General features: G+C 36.0%; 1 protein-coding gene across 1 annotated transcript in view; it reads right to left on the bottom strand.

Moving 5' to 3' along the window:
* Positions 1 to 20,766, bottom strand: part of brat1 (BRCA1-associated ATM activator 1) — a 33,839-nt gene that overhangs the window by 11,702 nt on the left and 1,371 nt on the right. Inside the window, 5 exon segments of the mRNA XM_061881263.1 lie at positions 4,878 to 4,960; positions 8,005 to 8,127; positions 14,719 to 15,097; positions 17,440 to 17,587; positions 17,665 to 17,813. Coding sequence (XP_061737247.1) covers positions 4,878 to 4,960; positions 8,005 to 8,127; positions 14,719 to 15,097; positions 17,440 to 17,587; positions 17,665 to 17,813 — 882 coding nt within the window.

The following is a 20,766-nucleotide window of genomic DNA, read 5'->3' as shown; positions in this document are numbered from 1 at the left end:
TTTCACCGCATTGCAACCGTTCCATGTCAAAAACATTCCTCTTAATCAGGAAAAAAAATAAAATTGCTTTTTGAACTGGAAAAATTCCCGGTTTTCCCGAAATTCCAGGAATTCTGTTATACCATTTCTCAATTAAAAATGCTACTACTTCTACATTTCTCGACCGATTTCAAAAATTCCAGCAGAAACCATTCCAACTCATTTAGAACATTCAAATTTTTTTAGCATTTTCAAAAAAAATAAATTTCCTCTTTTCCAAAATTCCGATTGAAAAGAATGGGACATTATTCAAAGTTCCACAACTCCCACATTTTTCATCAGATTCAAACCATTCCAACTTCAAAATATTGAGCCTGTTCGGGAATTATGTGCTCTACTTAAATAATTCTAAAAAGAAATTCCTGGATTTCCTAGAATTTTCCTAGAAATGTTCCCCATGTAAAGTGAATTATCCATTTTTCAAACTTCCACAATCCCCATTCTTCAACCGATTGAAACCATTCCACTGTCAAAACATTCCTCTTAGTCAGGACAAAAAAATAAAGTTGGTTAAGGAACTTGAAAAATTCCCAGTTTTCCCGAAATTCTGTAATACCATTTGTCAATTAAAAACCTTACTACTGCAACATTTCTCGACCGATTTCAAAAATTCCAGCACTAACCATTTCAACTCTTTCAGAACATTCAGTTTTTTTGTAGAATTTTCAAAAAAATTCCCGCTTTTCCAAAATTCCCATTGAAAAGAATGGGACATTTTTTAAAGTTCCACCACTCCAACATTTTTCATCCGATTCAAACCATTCCACCTTCAACACATTCCACCAAACGGGAAATTCAAACTATAATTTTTCCAAGTTCCAAAAAAATTCCAGGATTTTCTAGAATTCCTGTGTTTCCACAGCCCTATTTCCACCCTTTTTTTCTTGCGACAACTCCTTCCACATTTTTCACCGCATTGCAACTGTTCCATTGTCAAAAACATTCCTCTTAATCAGGCCAAAAAATAAAATTGCTTTTTGAACTGGAAAAATTCCCGGTTTTCCCGAAATTCCAGGAATTCTGTTATACAATTTCTCAATTAAAAATGCTACTACTTCTACATTTCTCGACCGATTTCAAAAATTCCAGCAGAAACCATTTCAACTCATTTAGAACATTGTAATTTTTTTAGCATTTTCAAAAAAAAGAAATTCCAGCTTTTCCAAAATTCCCATTGAAAAGAATGGGACATTTTTTAAAGTCCCACAACTCCAACATTTTTCATCCGATTTAAACCATTCCACCTTCAACACATTCCACCAAACGGGAAATTCACACCATAATTTTTCCAAGTAAAAAATTCCAGGATTTTCTAGAATTCCTGTGTTTCCACAGCCCTATTTCCACCCTTTTTTCTGGCGACAACTCCTTCCACATTTTCACCGCATTACAACTGTTTCATTGTCAAAAACATTCCTCTTGATCAGGCCAAAAAATTAAATTGCTTTTCGAACTTGGAAAAATTCCCGGTTTTCCCAAAATTCCAGGAATTCTGTAATAAATGCTACTACTTCTACATTTCTCGACCGATTTCAAAAATTCCAGCAGAAACCATTTCAACTCATTTAGAACATTGTAATTTTTTTAGCATTTTCAAATAAAAGAAATTCCAGCTTTTCCAAAATTCCCATTGAAAAGAATGGGACATTATTCAAAGTTCCGCAACTACCACATTTTTCATCCGATTAAACCATTCCACTTTAAACGCATTCGACCAGTCTGGAAATTCAAACAATCATTTTTACAAGTTAAAAAAAAAATCCAGGATTTTCCAGAATTCCTGCGTTTCCAGCAGCGAGAGTCCCGTCCACGAGAAACTATCCCAAGTGGAGTCGGATCAGCATCCCAAGCGGAGTTGGATCAGCAGCGTAGAGATGTCCCCAACCGATACACAGGCGAGCGGTCCATCCTGGGTCCCGACTCTGACTGATGACTTGCATTGATTGGAATCAGACAGTTTAGTGCTGATAATGTCCACATTTTCAAATGGAGGAGAAAAAAAGCTCATCTTTTCCGAATCCGAATCCATGGCCATCCGACCGGACACCCTCCACAAGGGAGGGGGGGACAGAGGACAAAAAGAAACCAAGCGGCAGATCAACTGTTCTAAAAAGGAGGTCTATTTTAAAGGTGAGACTTAAATGCTTCTACTGAGATAGAAAGATCAAAGAAACCAACACCTCCTTGTCGCATCCCATCGCACACTTAGTGGAGGTTTACAAGCGGCAGCTCTTTTTCTCGATAAGATCAAAAGACAGCTTTTGTCTTCTCGCAGGGCGACCTGAACTCATGGGAAAACAAGTTGCGTGATAACTTATATACAATTATTCTGACACCGGATTTCCTAGAATTCCCAGGTTTTAGGGACATTTTCCCCATTCAAAGTGAATGATCCCGTTTTCAAACGTCCACAATTCCCACATTTTTCAACCGATTGAAACCATTCCACTGTCAAAACATTCCTCTTAGTCAGGACAAAAAACTAAGTTGGTTAAGCAGAGGTGGGTAGTAACGCGCTACATTTACTCCGTCACATCTACTTGAGTAACTTTTGGGATAAATTGTACTTCTAAGAGTAGTTTTTATGCAACATACTTTTACTTTTACTTGAGTATATTTATAGAGAAGAAACGCTACTTTTACTCCGCTCCATTTATCTGCAATCAGCTCATTACTTGCTACTTTTTTTTTAATCGATCTGTTAATGCACGCTTTGTTTGTTTTGATTTTGTCAGACACGCATTCAAAGTATGATCTACGCATGCCTGCGTTTCACCAATCAAATGCAGTCACTGGTGACGTTTGACCAATCAAACAAAACCAGGCGGTCACGTGACCGTCACACGTCGAATCCGACCTAAAAAAGTTGAAAAACTTATTGGGGTGTTACCATTTAGTGGTCAATTGTACAGAATATGTACTGTACTGTGCAATCTACTAATAAAAGTTTCAATCAATCAATCAAAAGTGTAAAGGAAAAAAGACACTCTTTATTTCAACCGTACTTCCCGTCAAAAGCCTAAAGACTGATCGCACAGTTCCTGTCTTCACAATAAAAGTGCCACTCCATCGCGCCTGCGCTAACAAAATAAGAGTCTCCCAAAGCCAGCGCAAACAAGCGAGCACAATACGGAGTTTGCCGCCAATGTATTTCTTGTAAAGTGTATAAAAACGAATATGGAAGCTGGACAAATAAGATGCCAAAAACCAACGACTTTCATGTGGTATTAGACAGAAAAGATGAACTTTTTTTCTCCTCCATTTGAAAATGTTGACATTATCAGCACTAAACTGTCTGATTCCAATCAATGCAAGTCATCAGAATCAGGTAATACACCAACTTATATTCTTGTCTTCATGAAATATAGGAATCTATATGTTAAACATGCATGTATATTGATTAAAACACCTTTACCATGTCAACAAAAACGGCAAAATAAATAACTATAAATTATATACTGTATGTATGTATGTATATATATATATATATATATATATATATATATATATATATATATATATATATAGATATGTGTGTGTATGTATATATGAGGTAGATCACCTCGACTTGGTCATTTATTAAGTAATTGATTAACGTTGAAAAACTTATTGGGGTGTTACCATTTAGTGGTCAATTGTACGGAATATGTACTGTACTGTGCAATCTACTAATAAAAGTTTCAATCAATCAATCAATCGATGAATGCCTACTGAGCCTATGGTGCTGTTAAGTTATTGTGGCTCAATTTGCCTTAATTTTTTTATTTTAATGTATTATTATTTAATATATATTATTGTTTTAGTTGCTTAAGAGATATTCCTGGCTAGGAATTTGCTCATTGCTATTTTTATGTTTTTGTGCATTATTTGTTGCCGTAATCAAGTTACTCATCAGTTACTCAGTACTTGAGTAGTTTTTTCACAACATACTTTTTACTTTTACTCAAGTAAATATTTGGGTGACTACTCCTTACTTTTACTTGAGTAATACATCTCTAAAGTAACAGTACTCTTACTTGAGTACAATTTCTGGCTACTCTACCCACCTCTGTGGTTAAGGAACTTGAAAAATTCCCGTTTTTTACCAAATTCCATAAAACCAATTCTCAATTAAAAAACTGTTACTACTTCAACATTTCCTGACCGATTTAAACAATTCCAACGCCAACCAATTTAGCTCATTCACGCTCCTAATTGTTTTCAAAAAGTCCTGCTTTTCCCCAAATTTCCAGGAAGTTCCCATTGAAATCAATAACACATTTTTCCAAGTTGCACAATTCCCACATTTTTCAAGCTATTCAAACCATTCCAACATCAACACATTCCACTCATCCTGGACATTAATAAAAATAACTTTATATCGAGCTTTTCTAAACACTCACAGAGAAGTGGGACTCAACATTCATTCACACCTGGTGGTGGTAAGCTACGTCAGTAGCCACAGCTGCTCTGGGGTAGACTGACGGAAGCGTGGCTGCCAGTTTTGCGCCTACGGCCCCTCCGACCACCACCTATCATTCATTCATTCACCAGTGTGAGCGGCAGCGGGGGCAAAGGGTGAAGTGTCCTGCCCAAGGACACAACGGCAAAGATTTTTTGGGATGTCAAAAGGTGGGAAGCGAACCTGCAACCTTCAGGTTTCTGGCCGGCCGCTCTACCCACTACGCCATACTAACGCCTAACTAACACTTACACAAATAAAAGTGTCTTTTCTGCCTTTGTTGGGGTAAAAGACAAGGATAAAAAACAACAAAAGAATAAAAATGCGTTACAATTTTTTACTCTCACAACTTAGCGCTTTGTTTTTGTTTTTTTAGCGGGTGCTAATGCTAACATACCTGTGGCCAGGAGGGAGTTGTGAGTGCAAACATGGAGAGGCATCAGGAGGACTTTGACTGCCAGCGTTGTGTTGACAGGATCACTGCACAGACAATGGCATTGTTTTTTATAAACATAAACACTACTAATACACACTTTGAATCATTATTGTACATTCTTTTGATCTTTCCTGAAATGAAAGACTGTGACCGTAATGAGGACAAGCGGAATAGGAAATGTCCCTCTGGTGCCCTCACAAACTATTTAGGCAGCTACCGCCGTCATATGTTTGACTTGCATTACAAATGCAAGTCAAGTTGCTTTGTTGGGTCTGCTCCTGTCTCGGGCCATGCTCCCTCCACCCAAGTGGACGATGGCGTGGAACACCGCAGAGACAACCACAGTGGATATGTTTCTTTTACTTTTTATTCATAGCTGTATGTAGAAGTGTCTGGTTGTATCTGCTGCTTTAATGTCCTCTGTGTTCTTTGATGTTTCCCTCATACACACATGAAAGAGGGATGTGTACTATGGCTATGAGTTTGTTTTTTCCCTTGGCCTCAGTCTGCACCCCCTCTCCAGGGCCCAGGCTAAGACCGATTTTTTTATTCTATTTTAATCTTCTATTTTTTTCTCCACCCCCCCCCCCCTTGTTTACCTGTATCTCATATTTTTTGTAAGGGGCGCTGGAAGCCGGCAGAACCGTCAGCGATCCTGTTCTGTCTCCCTGTAATGTTTCTTTGATCTGGAATGGGATTGTGCTGAAATTGTAATTTTCCTGAAGGAACTCTCCTGACGGAATAAATAAAGTACAATCTAATCTAAATGTTTACATCTGAGGAGATGTTACCGTCTACAGAATGTATCTTTAATGCTAGCTAAAATATATCCACAGAAATTTTGATGGCCCTGCTAGCTATGCTGTGAACCTCTGGCCTGGGTTTGATTGAATCTAAAAAGCTAGCGTAAAGCCTGCTAACGTTAGCTTGTTATCATGGGAACAATTAGCATACTTGCAAGATGGAGACTGTCAGAATAATTGTATGTAAGTTATCACAACATTTTCTGTTTCCATGAGTTCCCGGCGAAAGGACAAAAGCTGTCTTTGATCTTACCAAGCAAAAGGCTTGTAAAACTCCCCTGTGTACGGTGGGAGGCAACATGAAGGTGTCGGTTTCTTTGATCTATTGTGATCCACAGGAAGATCTTGTCTTGACCCAAGATCTAAAAAGCGGAGAGGAATCAGGATCCCTGGAGACTCAAGCTCCAGGGATCTTTTCTTTGAACTGTATTGTGACCGCGGGCAACGGCTGTTTATGACCCCCTCTCCCCTTAGAAACAGCTGTTGCCATGTAATCAGGGAAAGTCCAAATAAAAGAGGCGGTGTGCAATCCTTTCATCAGAGCGTGGGACGACACTCTACAAGGGTACAGGTGTACGCGCTCTCCTCATTGAGCTGAATTGAATCCTGTCTCTGTTTAATTCCTTGCTTCTTGTCTGTTTAATATCTGTCATAGGTGTTTCAACCTGACAGAGACATGTATCAAAACCAAATATTTCTAGGTGTAATAATCAAAATGAGCTAAAATGCTGTTAGCATGATGAAAAAAGAAAAAGTCAGCATACTTCTAAGATGGCGCAGAGTATCAAAAGCCATGATTTTGAGAATCAAATGAATAACATTTGTTAAAATGCTAGCATAAAACATTGACATGCTAACATTAGTACGATGACATCGGAAAAGTAAGGATACTTCTAAGATGGCGCCGAGTATCAAAAGCCATGATTTTGAGAATCAAATGAATAAAATGTGTTAATATGCTAGCATAAAACATTGACATGCTAACGTTAGTATGATGACATCGGAAAAGTAAGGATACTTCTAAGATGGCGCCAAGTATAAAAAGCTATGGTTTTTTTGGGGTATACGAATAAAACTAGCAACAATTATAACATAAAATGTATGCATACTAACGTTAGCATACTTCTAAGATGACGCCTAGTATCAAGAGCTATGTTTTGGTTTATACGAATAAAACTAGTAAAAATGATAGCATAAAATGTAAGCATGCTACTGTTAGCATACTTCTAAGATGGCGCCAAGTATCAAAAGCTATGTTTTGTTGGTTTACACCATGGCTGTCAAACTCTGGCCCGCGGGCCAAATTTGGCCCGCCGTGTAATTCCACTTGGCCCTTGAGGCAATATTAAATTAACATTAGAGCTGGCCCGCCGCCGTAACACCGCATTCACCGCTAACACTCTTACTTGCCAACCCTCTCGATTTTCCCAGGAGACTCCCGAAGTTCAGTGCCCCTCCCGAATTTCATCCTAGACAACAATATTTGGGGTGGGCTTTAAAGGCACTGCCTTTGGCGTTCTCTACAACCTGTCTCCACGTCCGCTTTTCCTCTATACAAACAGCGTGCCGGCCCAGTCACATAATATATGCGGCTTATACACACACACACAAGTGAATGCAAGGCATACTTGGTCAACAGCCATACAGGTCACACTGAGGGTGGCCGTATAAATAACTTTAACACTGTTACAAATATGCGCCACACTGTGAACCCACACCAAACAAGAATGACACATTTCGGGAGAACATCCGCATCGTAACACAACATAAACACAACAGAACAAATACCCAGAACGCCTTGCAGCACTAACTCTTCCGGGACGCTACTATATACACCCCCAGCTATCACCAAACCCCGTCCACCTCAACCCCACCGCCAAAAAGAGGCATTCAATTTTTATTTAAATTTTATTTGATATGCCATTGATATTATTATTTGAAACTGGATTTTGCATGTCACTATAAAGTTATATAAGCCTTGCTTGTTCAATATTCAATGCAAAACTTGTTTGGGTCCCTATTAAAAGGTTAATTTGTTCAACCTCGGCCCACGGCTTTGTTCGGTTTTAAATTTTGGCCCACTCTGTATTTGAGTTTGACACCCCTGGTTTACACGAATAAAACTAGCAGAAATTCTAGCATAAAATGTAAGCGCGCTAACATTAGCATACTTCTAAGATAGCACCAAGTATAAAAAGCTTTTTTGTGGGGGGGGGGGGGTTATACGACTAAAACTAGCAAAAATGCCCTGATCTACAGCAGTTACTGTTAAAAAGATGTCTTACTGATGGCCTCCATGGAGAAAGGCGGCCGCAGCGTGAAGGAGGTCAGCAGCCTTGTTGGCGTTCAACATGGCGGACAGAAGACAGCTGACGGCGTGACGCGGGGCGCCTTCATCCTTGTCTGAGCTGATAACAACACCTCGTTACTCCAATCAACCATTCATTGTCTTATACTTGCCAGGTGTGTGGTCTACAAAAGCAAATAGCCGCCTGGGTTACACTGTCATTACCAACTGTGGCTGTAGGTAACCTCCAGTTGTTATGTTCATATCATTTTACTACATCCATAAGATGGTCATATGTGCATTTAAAGCAGGGGTGTCCAAACTTGTTCCACTGAGTACTGCACAATGAAATTGTAGTTTTCATGATCAAAACCAATACAATATATACTTTTTTTTTTTATCTTTAGGGCTCCCCTCAAGATTGGTCCCAGGGACACAGAAAGGTCTCAGTCATAAAAAATGTTTCAAATAAGTCATTTATTATTATTATTATTATTATTATTATTATTAGGGTCCGCAGGAGTCCTTTGCCATGGGCCAAGGACCCTATTGAAACTGGTGCGTTTTATTATTATTCCGCACCTATGCGCTGTAATTTGACCCCCTTAACATGCTTCAAAACTCACCAAATTTGACACACACATCGGTCTGGCATGCCTTCCCAACTTATTAGGCAGCCAAACCAGAAAAATCAAAATTGCGCGCTACCGCCCCCTAGGAAGGAAAGTGAAGTGAAGTGAATTATATTTATATAGCGCTTTTCTCTAGTGACTGCTTGTAACTTCCGTTAGGAATGTCGTACAGACATGAAACAAAAACTGTCACGTAGGTCTAACTTAGACCTACATTTCATAATTCTACCTTCTAGGGCAAAAATCAACAGGAAGTTGGAAAAAAAACCTTCAAAACAAAATTTTCGCAAAAAATTCTATTTTTGCCTCTTTGAGCTGAAATTTGACCCCCTTAAAATGCTTCAAAACTCACCAAACTTGGCACACACATCAGGACTGGCAGAAATTGCGATCTAATGAAAAAAAAAAAAAAAAAAAAAAAAAAAAAACTCAAAATTGCGCTCTTGCGCAATTTTTTATCAAAACACAGCAAAAACTGCTCCTAGGAAGAAAACACAGACAAAACTGCTTGTAACTTCCGGTGGGAATGCCGGAAAGACATGAAACAAAAGCTTCTATGTAGGTCTCACTTAGACCTACATTTAGATAATTGACATCCTTCGGCAAAAATCAACAGGAAGTTAAAAATTACCCCTTCAAAATAAAAGTTGTGTAAAAACCCGTCACCTTTTTCAAACGTAAACTCCTCCGAGTGCGTTTGTCGTTTCGGCTTCAAACTCGCACAGGAGAGAGATTGAACCCTTTTGATTAAAACTATCCAACCAAGTTTTGATTACTGCTCCAGTTTTGATTTTACGTGCCTTCAAAGAACCCCTGCGCAAAGTTTCCTAAAAAATGTCATTTTTGCCTCTTTGAGCTGTAATTTGACCCCCTTAAAATGCTTCAAAGTGCAAGTTAAAGCTCTACTATGCAAAGCGAAAGCCACTTATCAACAACATCCAGAAATGCCGATCTGTAATTTGACCCCCTTAACATGCTTCAAAACTCACCAAATTTTACACACACATCAGGACTCGCGAAAATTGCCATCTAATAAAAAAACAAACCCCAAAAGTCAAAATTGCGCTGTAGCGCCCCCTAGGAAAAAACCAGACAAAACTACTTGTAACTTCTGTTAGGAATGTCGTAAAGAAATGAAACAAAGACCTCTATGTAGGTCTGACTTAGACCAGGGCTTGGCAGAGGCCAAAGGTGGACCCGACCAACGCTGCTTGCAGCTTTAATTATTATTGAATCTCAAGATCAACTTCAGTTCTATCTGTCGATATAAAGTATTGTTTTATGTTTATTTTATGTCAACACCCTCTTTTGATAAAACAAAAACACCAATTATGAAATATTTTTCCCCAAAGTGGAATATTTGAAGTAATCGGGGCCTTGAATCGGTCAATATTTCATAACAACATTGATTTTGATTCATTATTATTTTAGTAGGTCTTTTTTAATCCCACTATTAGGGAGCAAAAAAGGCCCCACTCCAAAAAGTGTTTAAAATAGATAAATTTATAACATATATTTTTACAGATTTCCTTTTTAATGTTTGTTTCATGTTGTTTTTGTCAAAGAAAACTTAGTTTTTCATATGACAAACACACAAAATTGGCACCATTTCCTCCCCCCAATTGTTTTTCCAAAGTGGAATATTTGATGTGAAGTAATTAAATCAGTCAATACGTCGTAACAACATTTATTTTGAATTTGTTATTATTTTTTGAGCAATGACCGAAACAAAAATTCCACTAAAAATATTGGGGATCCACTCATAAAAGTATTACAAATAAATCATAAATACTATATCTATATGTTTTTGTACTTTCAACTTCAGATCTGTTTGTTGATTTTAAGTTGTTTTTTTTTTTTTCATGTTTTTCATTTGTGCCCTTTTTGTCTGAGGAAACTTTGTTTTTATATGGCAAAAACTAAATATGCAATATTTTTCCCCAAAAATATTTCAAAGTGGAATATTTGATGTGAAGTAATTAAATTGGTCAATACTTCAAAATATTTGTTTTAATTTGTTATTATTTTTTTGAGCAATGACAGTTGAAAAAAAATCCCACTAAAATCCTTGGGATCCACTCATAGTATTTTTTTTATTTTCAACATTTAAGTCTGTAGATCACTTTCAGATCTATTAGTCACTTATAATTTTGTATTATTTTTCATGTTTTTGATTAATGCCTTTTTGTCTGAGGAAACTTTGTTTTTATTTGGCAAACAAACAAAATATGCAACATTTTTCACCCAAAATAGTTCAAAGGGGAATATTTGATTTAAAGTAATTGGGGCCTTGAATAGGCCAATAATTCATAACATTGATTTTGATTCATTATTATTTTAGTTTTTTATCTTTAAATCCCACTATTGGGGATCCAAAAGGGCCACATTCATGAAAGTGTTTAAAATAGATAAATAATAATAATAATAATAATATATATATTTGACAGATTATGAGTTTTTAATGTTTGTTTTCACGTTGATGTTTTATGCACTTTCTGTCAAAGAAAACTTTTTTTTTCATACGGCAAACACTCAAAATATGCAATATTTCTCCCCCCCCCCCAATTTTTTTCAAAATGGAATATTTGATGTGAAGTAATTAAATAAGTCAATACTCCGCAATAACATTTATTTTATTTTTTTTTTTTTTTGAGAAATGACAGCTTAAATAAAACCCCACTAAAATTGTTCTGGATCCACTCAAAAAAGCATAAAAACACCTGTAGATCAACTTCAGATCTATTAGTTGATTATCATTTTTTAATGTTTTTGATTTATGCCCTTTTTGTCTGAGTAAACATTGTTTTTATATGACAAACACACAGAATATGCAACATTTTTTCCCAAAAATATTTCAAAGTGGAATATTTGATGTGAAGTAATTAGAGCCTTGAATAGGTCAAAAATTCATAACAACATTGATTTTGATTCATTATTATTCTAGGTTTTTTTTTCTTTAAATCCCACTATTGGGGATCGAAAAAGGGCCCCACTCATAAAAATGATTAAAATAGATAAATAAATAATAATAATGATATATATTTGACAGATTATGAGTTTTTAATGTTTGTTTGTTTACGTTGATGTTCTATGCACTTACTGTTAAAGAAAACTTTGTTTTTCATACGGCAAACACTCAAAATATGCAATATTTCTCCCCTTCAAAAATTTTTCTAAATGGAATATTTGATGTGAAGTAATTATATCATTCCATACTTTGTAACATTTATTTAATTGTGTTATTGTTTTTTGAGCAATGGCAGCTTAAAAGAAATCCCACTAAAATGATTGGGCATCCACTCAAAAAAGCATTAAAAAAAACTGTAGCTCAACTTCAGATCTATTAATTGATAATAATGGTTTCATGTTTTTGATTTATGCCTTTTTTTTTGTCTAAAGGAAACATTGTTTATGTATGGCAAACAAACAAAATATGCAACATTTTTCCCCAAAAATATTTTAAAGTGGAATATTTGATGTGAAGTAATTGGGGCCTTGAATAGGCCATAACAACATTGATTTTGATTCATTATTATTTTAGTTTTTTTTCTTTAAATCCCACTATTGGGGATCCAAAAGGGCCCCACTCATAAAAGTGTTTAAAATAGATAAATAAATAATAATAATAATTTATATTTGACAGATTATGAGTTTTTAAAGTTTGTTTTTTTACGTTGATGTTTTATGCACTTTCTGTCAAAGAAAAGTTTGTTTTTCATACGGCAAACACTCAAAATATGCAATATTTCTCCACTTCAAATTTTTTTCAAAATTTAATATTTGATGTGAAGTATTTAAATCAGTCAATACTTTGTAACAACACTTATTTTAATGTGTTATTGTTTTTTGAACAATGGCAGCTTAAAATAAATCCCACTAAAATGATTGGGGATCCACTCAAAAAAGCATAACAAAAAAACTGTAGCTCAACTTCAGATCTATTAGTTGATAATAATTGTTTCATGTTTTTGATTTATGCCCTTTTTTTGTCTAAAAGGAAACATTGCTTTTGTATGGCAAACAAACAAAATATGCAACATTTTTCCCCCAAAATATTTCAAAGTGGAATATTTGATGTGAAGTAATTGGGGCCTTGAATAGGCCATAACAACATTTATTTTGATTCATTATTATTTTAGGTTTTTTTCTTTAAATCCCACTATTGGGGATCCAAAAGGGCCCCACTCATAAAAGTGTTTAAAATAGATAAATAAATAATAAGAATGACATATATTTGACAGATTATGAGTTTTTAATGTTTGTTTTCACGTTGATGTTCTATGCACTTTCTGTCAAAGAAAACTTTGTTTTTCATACGGCAAAATATGCGATATTTCCTCCACCAAAATGGAATATTTGATGTGAACTAATTAGATCAGTCAATACCTCGTAAACCACATTTATTTTATTGTGTTATTATTTTTTGAGCAATGACAGTTAAAAAAAATCCCACTAAAATGATTGGGGATCCACTCATAAAAGCATTAAAAAAAACTGTCAATCAACTTCAGATCTACTAGTTGATTATCATTGTTTTCATGTTTTTGATTTATGCCTTTTTTTTTCTAAAGGAAACATCCTCCCCAAATATTTCAAAGTGGAATATTTGATGTGAAGTAATTGGGGCTTTGAATAGGCCAATAATTCATAACAACATTGATTTTGATTCATTATTATTTTAGGGTTTTTTTCTCTAAATCCCACTATTGGGGATCCAAAAGGGCCCCACTCATAAAAGTGTTTAAAATAGATAAATAAATAATAATAATAATTTATATTTGACAGATTATGAGTTTTTAAAGTTTGTTTTTTTACGTTGATGTTTTATGCACTTTCGGTCAAAGAAAAGTTTGTTTTTCATACGGCAAACACTCAAAATATGCAATATTTCTCCACTTCAAATTTTTTTCAAAATTGAATATTTGATGTGAAGTATTTAAATCAGTCAATACTTTGTAACAACATTTATTTTAATGTGTTATTGTTTTTTGAACAATGGCAGCTTAAAATAAATCCCACTAAAATGATTGGGGATCCACTCAAAAAAGCATAAAAAAAAACTGTAGCTCAACTTCAGATCTATTAGTTGATAATAATTGTTTCATGTTTTTGATTTATGCCCTTTTTTTGTCTAAAGGAAACATTGTTTTTGTATGGCAAACAAACAAAATATGCAACATTTTTCCCCAAAAATATTTCAAAGTGGAATATTTGATGTGAAGTAATTGGGGCCTTGAATAGGCCAATAATTCATAACAACATTGATTTTGATTCATTATTATTTTAGTTTTTTTTCCTCTAAATCCCACTATTGGGGATCGAAAAAGGGCCCAACTCATAAAAGTGTTTAAAATAGATAAATAAATAATAAGAATGACATATATTTGACAGATTATGAGTTTTTAATGTTTGTTTTCACGTTGATGTTCTATGCACTTTCTGTCAAAGAAAACTTTGTTTTTCATACGGCAAACACTCAAAATATGCAATATTTCCTACGCCAAAATATTTTTCCAAAATTGAATATTTGATGTGAATTAATTAAATCAGTAAATACTTCGTAAACCACATTTATTTTAATGTGTTATTATTTTTTGAGCAATGACAGTTAAAAAAAAAATCCCACTAAAATGATTGGGGATCCACTCATAAAAGCATTAACAAAAACTGTAGATCAACTTCAGATCTACTAGTTGATTTGTTACATGTTTCTGATTTATGCCTTTTTTTGTCTAAAGGAAACATCCTCCCCGAATATTTCAAAGTGCAATATTTGATGTGAATTAATTGCGGCCTTGAATAGGCCAATAATTCATAACATTGATTTGGATTCATTACTATTTTTTGAGTTAGTTGAGTCATTCTTGTAACTTTTTGTCGTTACATTACGCATGTTAGCTCATTTCTTCCACTTTTTTTATGTTTTTTTAGCTGCACCCTTTGGACACCCCTGATTTAAAGTATCATGGAAGGCCAGCCTCCATGATTGAAGTTCCAGCTGTATTCTCCAATGATTGCATGAGCTGCTAGCAGACTACAACTGCAGCATCGACAGTAGACAAAGAGAAGTGGTAGAGTACCTGTAGACAGACATAATGACGTCCATGAGCGCTGGTGTCAGCTGACTGTAGCCCACCTCCACCACCTCCACCAGGGAGCCGGCCAAGGCCTGGAGCAGCTGGTCCTGAAGAGGAGGACCAGCCCGGTTCAGGATGATGGCCAGGAGCTGGAGGACCTGCAGACTTGGAGCTATCTGTGTGCAGTCTTTGGGTAGTAGAGACGCCGTCATGTAGTCTGTGGTTTGCTGGATGACATGTGTGTATTGTGGCTGCATGCTGCCATCTTCTCCATGCAAGGTCTCCTGATAGGTGAGCAGGATGTGGGCCAACAACTGGCTGGCAGCCGAAGCCACAAATAGACTGGCATCCCTCTGCAGCTGCAAAAGGGGCTTTGTAGAATCTAGACAGGAAAAAGAAAAACAGTTTTTATGTGGTCAAGGTTGTCAAACTCAAGGCCTGGGGGCCAAATCAGGCCCGCCACATGGATTTATGTGGCCCGCCAAATAACGTGAGTCAGTCAAGTACTTCATTTTTCTCACTAAATGTTATTTTGACAGAAACATTGCATATATTTTGACTTTAATATTATTTCACCATGAAACGGACATATATTCCGATTTTTTTGTATCTGCTTGTCACCCTGGTTGAATAGTTCACCGCAAGTTATCCATCATTGTGTAACAAATACTACTGTCAAATGATTCATCACAATTTTGAATTTGGATTAATCATGACTAATTAAATTTTGAATTTTGAATAATCATAATTTATCCCAATTTTAAATTTGGAATTATCATGGTTAATCACATTTTTTTCAATTTGGAATAATCATGATTATTATTATTGACACAAACGCAATTTGGATATCAGAATGTCATATAGGAACCTTTTGAATTGTTTTACTTGAATGCATGACTTCCATTTGGAATCATCGTAATTAAATCATAATTTTGAATTTGAATTAATCATGATTAATCATATTTTTTTAATTTGGAATGATCATAGTTAATGACAATGTTGAATTTGGATTCATCATAATTAATCGTAATTTTGAATTAGGATTGTTGGTTATTACTCGCTTGAGTCATTTAGATTAATTTAATAAACAGACCAATATTTGGACACAGATGCAATTTTACTATCAGAATGTCATTCAGTAAAAGATTTTAAATGTTTTACTTTAATAATCATAATCAATTACAAATATGAATTAGAGTTAATGATGATTAATCAAAAAATTTAATTGGGAATTACTATAGTACATAATGATTCTGAACTGATCATGATTAATCGCAATTTTGAATTTGGAGTCATATCATCACATTTTGAATTTGGATTATTCATGAATTACCACCTTGAATTTAGAAAATTGTAGTCAATCACAATTTTGAATTAGGATTTATTCCAATTTTGAATTTGGAATAATCATAAATACGGAGGATTTTGAAATTGGACTAACCATGATTAAACCATTTTAAATTCGGATTAACCATGATTAGTCACAATTTTGAATTACCATAGGTAATCAGGACTTTGAATTTGGATCGATCATAATTAATCATGATTTGGAATTTGGATTAATCAGGATTAATTACAGGTTATATTACTGACTTGTATAATATAGATTCATTTAAAAAAAAAAAAAAAAAGACCAATATTTGGACACAAATGCAATGTAATTGTCAGAATGTCATACAGGAACATTTTAAAATGTTCTACTTGAATTTGGAATAATCATAGTTATTCATGATTTTGAATTTGGATTAATCATGATTAATCACAGGTTATATTACTAACTTGTATAATTTAGATAAACATAAAAAACAGCCAAATATTTGGACACAAATGCAATGTAATTGTCAGAATGTCATACAGGAAAATACTTAAAATGTTTTACTTAATTGCATTACTGAATTTGGAATAATCATAATTAATCACATTTTGGAATTTGGATTAATCATGATTAATCACCATTTTGAATTCGGAATTATCATAGTTACCGGTAATCACAATTATAAATTCAATTAATTGATCACAAGTTGTTAATTCGCTTCTGTAATTTAAATGAATTTTAAAAATAGCCTGAAATTTGGACACAAATAAAATTTACTATCAGAATGTCATACAGGAAAATATTTTAAAATGTTTTACTTGAATTTGGAACAATCATAATTAATCACAATTTTGAATAATCATAGTCAATCATGATTTTGAAAATGGATTAATGGTGATTAATCACAGGTTATCACAGGTTATTTAGATTAATTCAAAAACAGCCCAATATTTGGACACAAATGCAATGTAATTGTCAGGATATCATACAGGAAAACACTTTAAATATTCTACTTAATTGCATTACTGAATTTGGAATACCGGTAATCATAATTAAATCATGTTTTAGAATTTGAATGAATCATGGTTAATCAAAATTTGGAATTTTTTTTATTATCATAGTAAATCATGATTTTAAATTTGATTGATTGATCACAGGTTGTTACATCGCTTCTATAATTCAAATTAACTTACAAATATTTGTAGTTTGTTGTTAGAATTTCATACAGGATTTTTCAAAGTGTTTTACTTGGCGGCACGTCATTTATTTTCTCAAAACTTGGTGACAGTTATCATCTTTGCATTGAAAAATCATACACCACACAACGACCCGCGCCGCCTTTTTAGGTAAACCATCTGTGCTTACGGTGAAGCAGAACATACGGTCAGAATAAACTGATCGAGGCCTACCTGACAGCACAAAGAAACAAAGCGCCTTTGGGTGCAGCAGCATTCTTCTAAAACCGTGAATCCATCCAATGCGAACACATGGATCCTCCCACAGCCCAGCATTCTGCCAGTGCTGGACCTTAAAGGACACGTCCAGCACGGAGCGCTCCTGCACAGAAAAGGGAGCAGGGACGCCGCTGCTTATAGTCAGCGAGTCAAAGTCCTGTCAACTGAAGAACTAGCTACCTGCAGGGCTGTGAAGCCGTCCTCCGTGGACGCCATCAGGCCGCCGAGCTTGAGAGCGAAGGAGAGGATGCTGGGGTCACAGGTGGTGTTGTGGGTCACAGTGCAGAGGAAGTCAAGCAGACATGGACAGCTCTCCGGAAGAGACACACCTTCAATTGTCAAATTAAATACGGATGTTGTAAAGGAAAACAGAAATAAAACGTCAAACTCTAGAGCAGGGGTAGGGAACCTATGGCTCTAGAGCCAGATGTGGCTCTTTAATGACTGCATCTGGCTCTCGGATAAATCTTAGCTGACATTGCTAAACGCGATAATTATGAATAATTTTGCTGGTAATCACAGTGCTAAAAATAACGTGCAAAATACAAAACATTCTCATGCATTTAAGTCCATCCATCCGTTTTCTACCGCACCTGTTCAAGAAGTCGCATTAATGGTAAGAAGTATTTTATGTCACGATGGGGGGGTTGCAGCTTGCTGCGGGGTCGTTCTCCCAGGAAGGCAGACGGACTACTCGGGACATGGCATTTAGGTAAAAACATGATTTAATTTCAACTAAAAAAAATATACAAACAAAAATCGCTCACAGCTTGGGCTAAAGAACAAAGCTAACGCATACACAGACTAAGAACATAAATCAAACAAAACTTACTTGGCATGGCATAAAGCACGAAACTATGGCAAGGCATGAAACAAGTCATCACAGGGCGACTGACTGGCAAAGACGAGCTTAAATACTGCCTCTGAATAGTGCTTGGGAAGCAGGTGAGCGGGCATTTTGTCCACCAGAGACAGGTGGACAAAATGAGTAACCAAGGAAACCAGACAAGGGAGTGGAAAAAAACAGGAATTTAAAGAGTCCAAAGGACAAACAGCACATGGCCAAACAAAAACCTGATCAACAGACATGATATTTGATTTATTATTGGTTAGCTTCAGAATAACAAAGAATAAGAGACTTATTATACTCTAAATATGTTGGTCTTACTTAAAAATGCACACATTTAGTTGTATTCAGTGTTAAAAAAATATGATATGGCTCTCACGGAAATACATTTTGAAATATTTGGCTTTCATGGCTCTCTCAGCCAAAAAGGTTCCCGACCCCTGCTCTAGTGTATCTTTGCTCTTGTTGATATGTTGTGACCTACTCTTGTATACAGTAGGAGTGCACAAGGGTGCCTCCATATTGTAATCATGGTGGGGGCGTGGCTATGGGTGTGGTCAATATGACGTCATCATATAATTTGCATAAACTGCGATGGTGCGTACAGTACAGGCCACACTTGCCAACCTTCCCGGATTTTCCGGGACACTCCCGAAATTCAGCCCCTCTCACGAAAACCTACCGGGACAAATTTTTGCCCGAAATTCAGGCAGCGCTGGAGGCCACGCCCCTTCCAGCTCCATGTGGACCAGAGTGAGGACAGCCTGTTTTCACGTCCGCTTTCCCACAATGTAAACAGTGTGTCTCTTCCCAATGACGTTATAACTGTAGAATGATTGAAGGCGAGTTCTTGGTTTCTTATGTGGGTTTATTGTTAGGCAGTTTCATTAGCGTCCTCCCAGCGCGGTAACAACACACCACAACAGCAGTCACGTTTTCGTCTACCGAAAAGCAGTTTGTCTGCCGTAAACAGCAATGTTGTGACACTCTTAAACAGGACAATACTGCCATCTACTGTACATGCATGTGTGACAATAACATCTACGGCTTTTAGAGAGTGCAGTGCACAACTGCGCACACAACCAGGAGACGAAGCAGAAGAACGAGGAAGATACAGCCGTGGCGACGCCGACGATGAGTAGGATGAAGAAATACGCTTGTAAGTTCCAAGCCGCAGCTGCGATTGGACTGGATAGCCTCCGGGAAGAAGTAGTGGTAGTTAGAAAAATAGTGACAGAGAATAGAACAAGGATGGACAATTCAACCCTTAACTCAACAATGAGTAGAAGAGTGTTATGTGTGTGTATATTTGTAAATAAATGAACACTGAAATTCAAGTGTTTCTTTTATATATATATATATATATATATATATATATATATATATATATATATATAAAATAAAAATAAAAATATATATATATTTATATATAGCTAGAATTCACTGAAAGTCAAGTATTTCTTATATATATATATATATATATATATATATATATATATATGAAATACTTGACTTGGTGAATTCTAGCTGTAAATATACTCCTCCCCTCTTAACTACCGTTAATACTCATACTTGCCAACCCTCCCGATTTCCCTGTATGACTCCTGAAGTTCAATGCCCCTCTCGAAAATCTCCCGGGCAACCTTTCTCCCGATTTTCACCCGGACAACAATACTTGGGCCGAAATGTGTTTGTCATTCTTATTTGGTGTGGGTTCGCAGTGTGGTGCATATTTGTTACAGTGTTCAAGTTGTTTATACGGCCACCCTCAGTGTGACCTGTATGGCTTTTGACCAAGTATGAATTGCGATCACTTGTGTGTGACTGTGAAAGCCATAGCTATTTTGTGATTGGGCCGGCACGCAAATTCAGGGCCTTTAAGGCACGCCCCGAGTATTGCTGTCCGGGTGAAAATCGGGAGAAAGGTTGCCCGGGAGATTTTCGAGAGGGGCATTGAACTTCAGGAGTCATCCAGGGAAATCGGGAGGGTTGGCAAGTATGAATATTAACGGTGAATGTGGTGTTATAATATGTTATATTGTCATTATACCGGCGGGCCAGCTCTAATGTTTATTTGATATTGCCTCAAGGGCCAACTTAAATTACACGGCGGGCCAAATTTGGCCCGCGGGCCAGAGTTTGACATCCATGGTATATATTGTATATATGTTATAGACATAACGTATCTGTATATTTCTTATATCCGGCGACTTGTCCAGGGTGTACCCTGCCTTCCGCCCGATTGTAGCTGAGATAGGCACCAGCGCCCCCCGCGACCCTAAAGGGAATAAGCGGTAGAAAAATGGATGGATGGAATATTACAGTATACGTGGCAGCCGCAGCATAAAATAGAGAGTAGATCCAGCAGAAAATAGAATATAGACTTTATAAACAAATAAGTAGCTAACGTGTCAGGTAATAGACGGATATCATCT

Source organism: Nerophis ophidion, linkage group LG20 (assembly GCF_033978795.1).
Source record: "Nerophis ophidion isolate RoL-2023_Sa linkage group LG20, RoL_Noph_v1.0, whole genome shotgun sequence".
Classification (NCBI taxonomy): Eukaryota; Metazoa; Chordata; class Actinopteri; order Syngnathiformes; family Syngnathidae; genus Nerophis; species Nerophis ophidion.
Note: the sequence above shows the minus strand (reverse complement) of the source record. Positions and strands in the feature narration are given on the sequence as shown.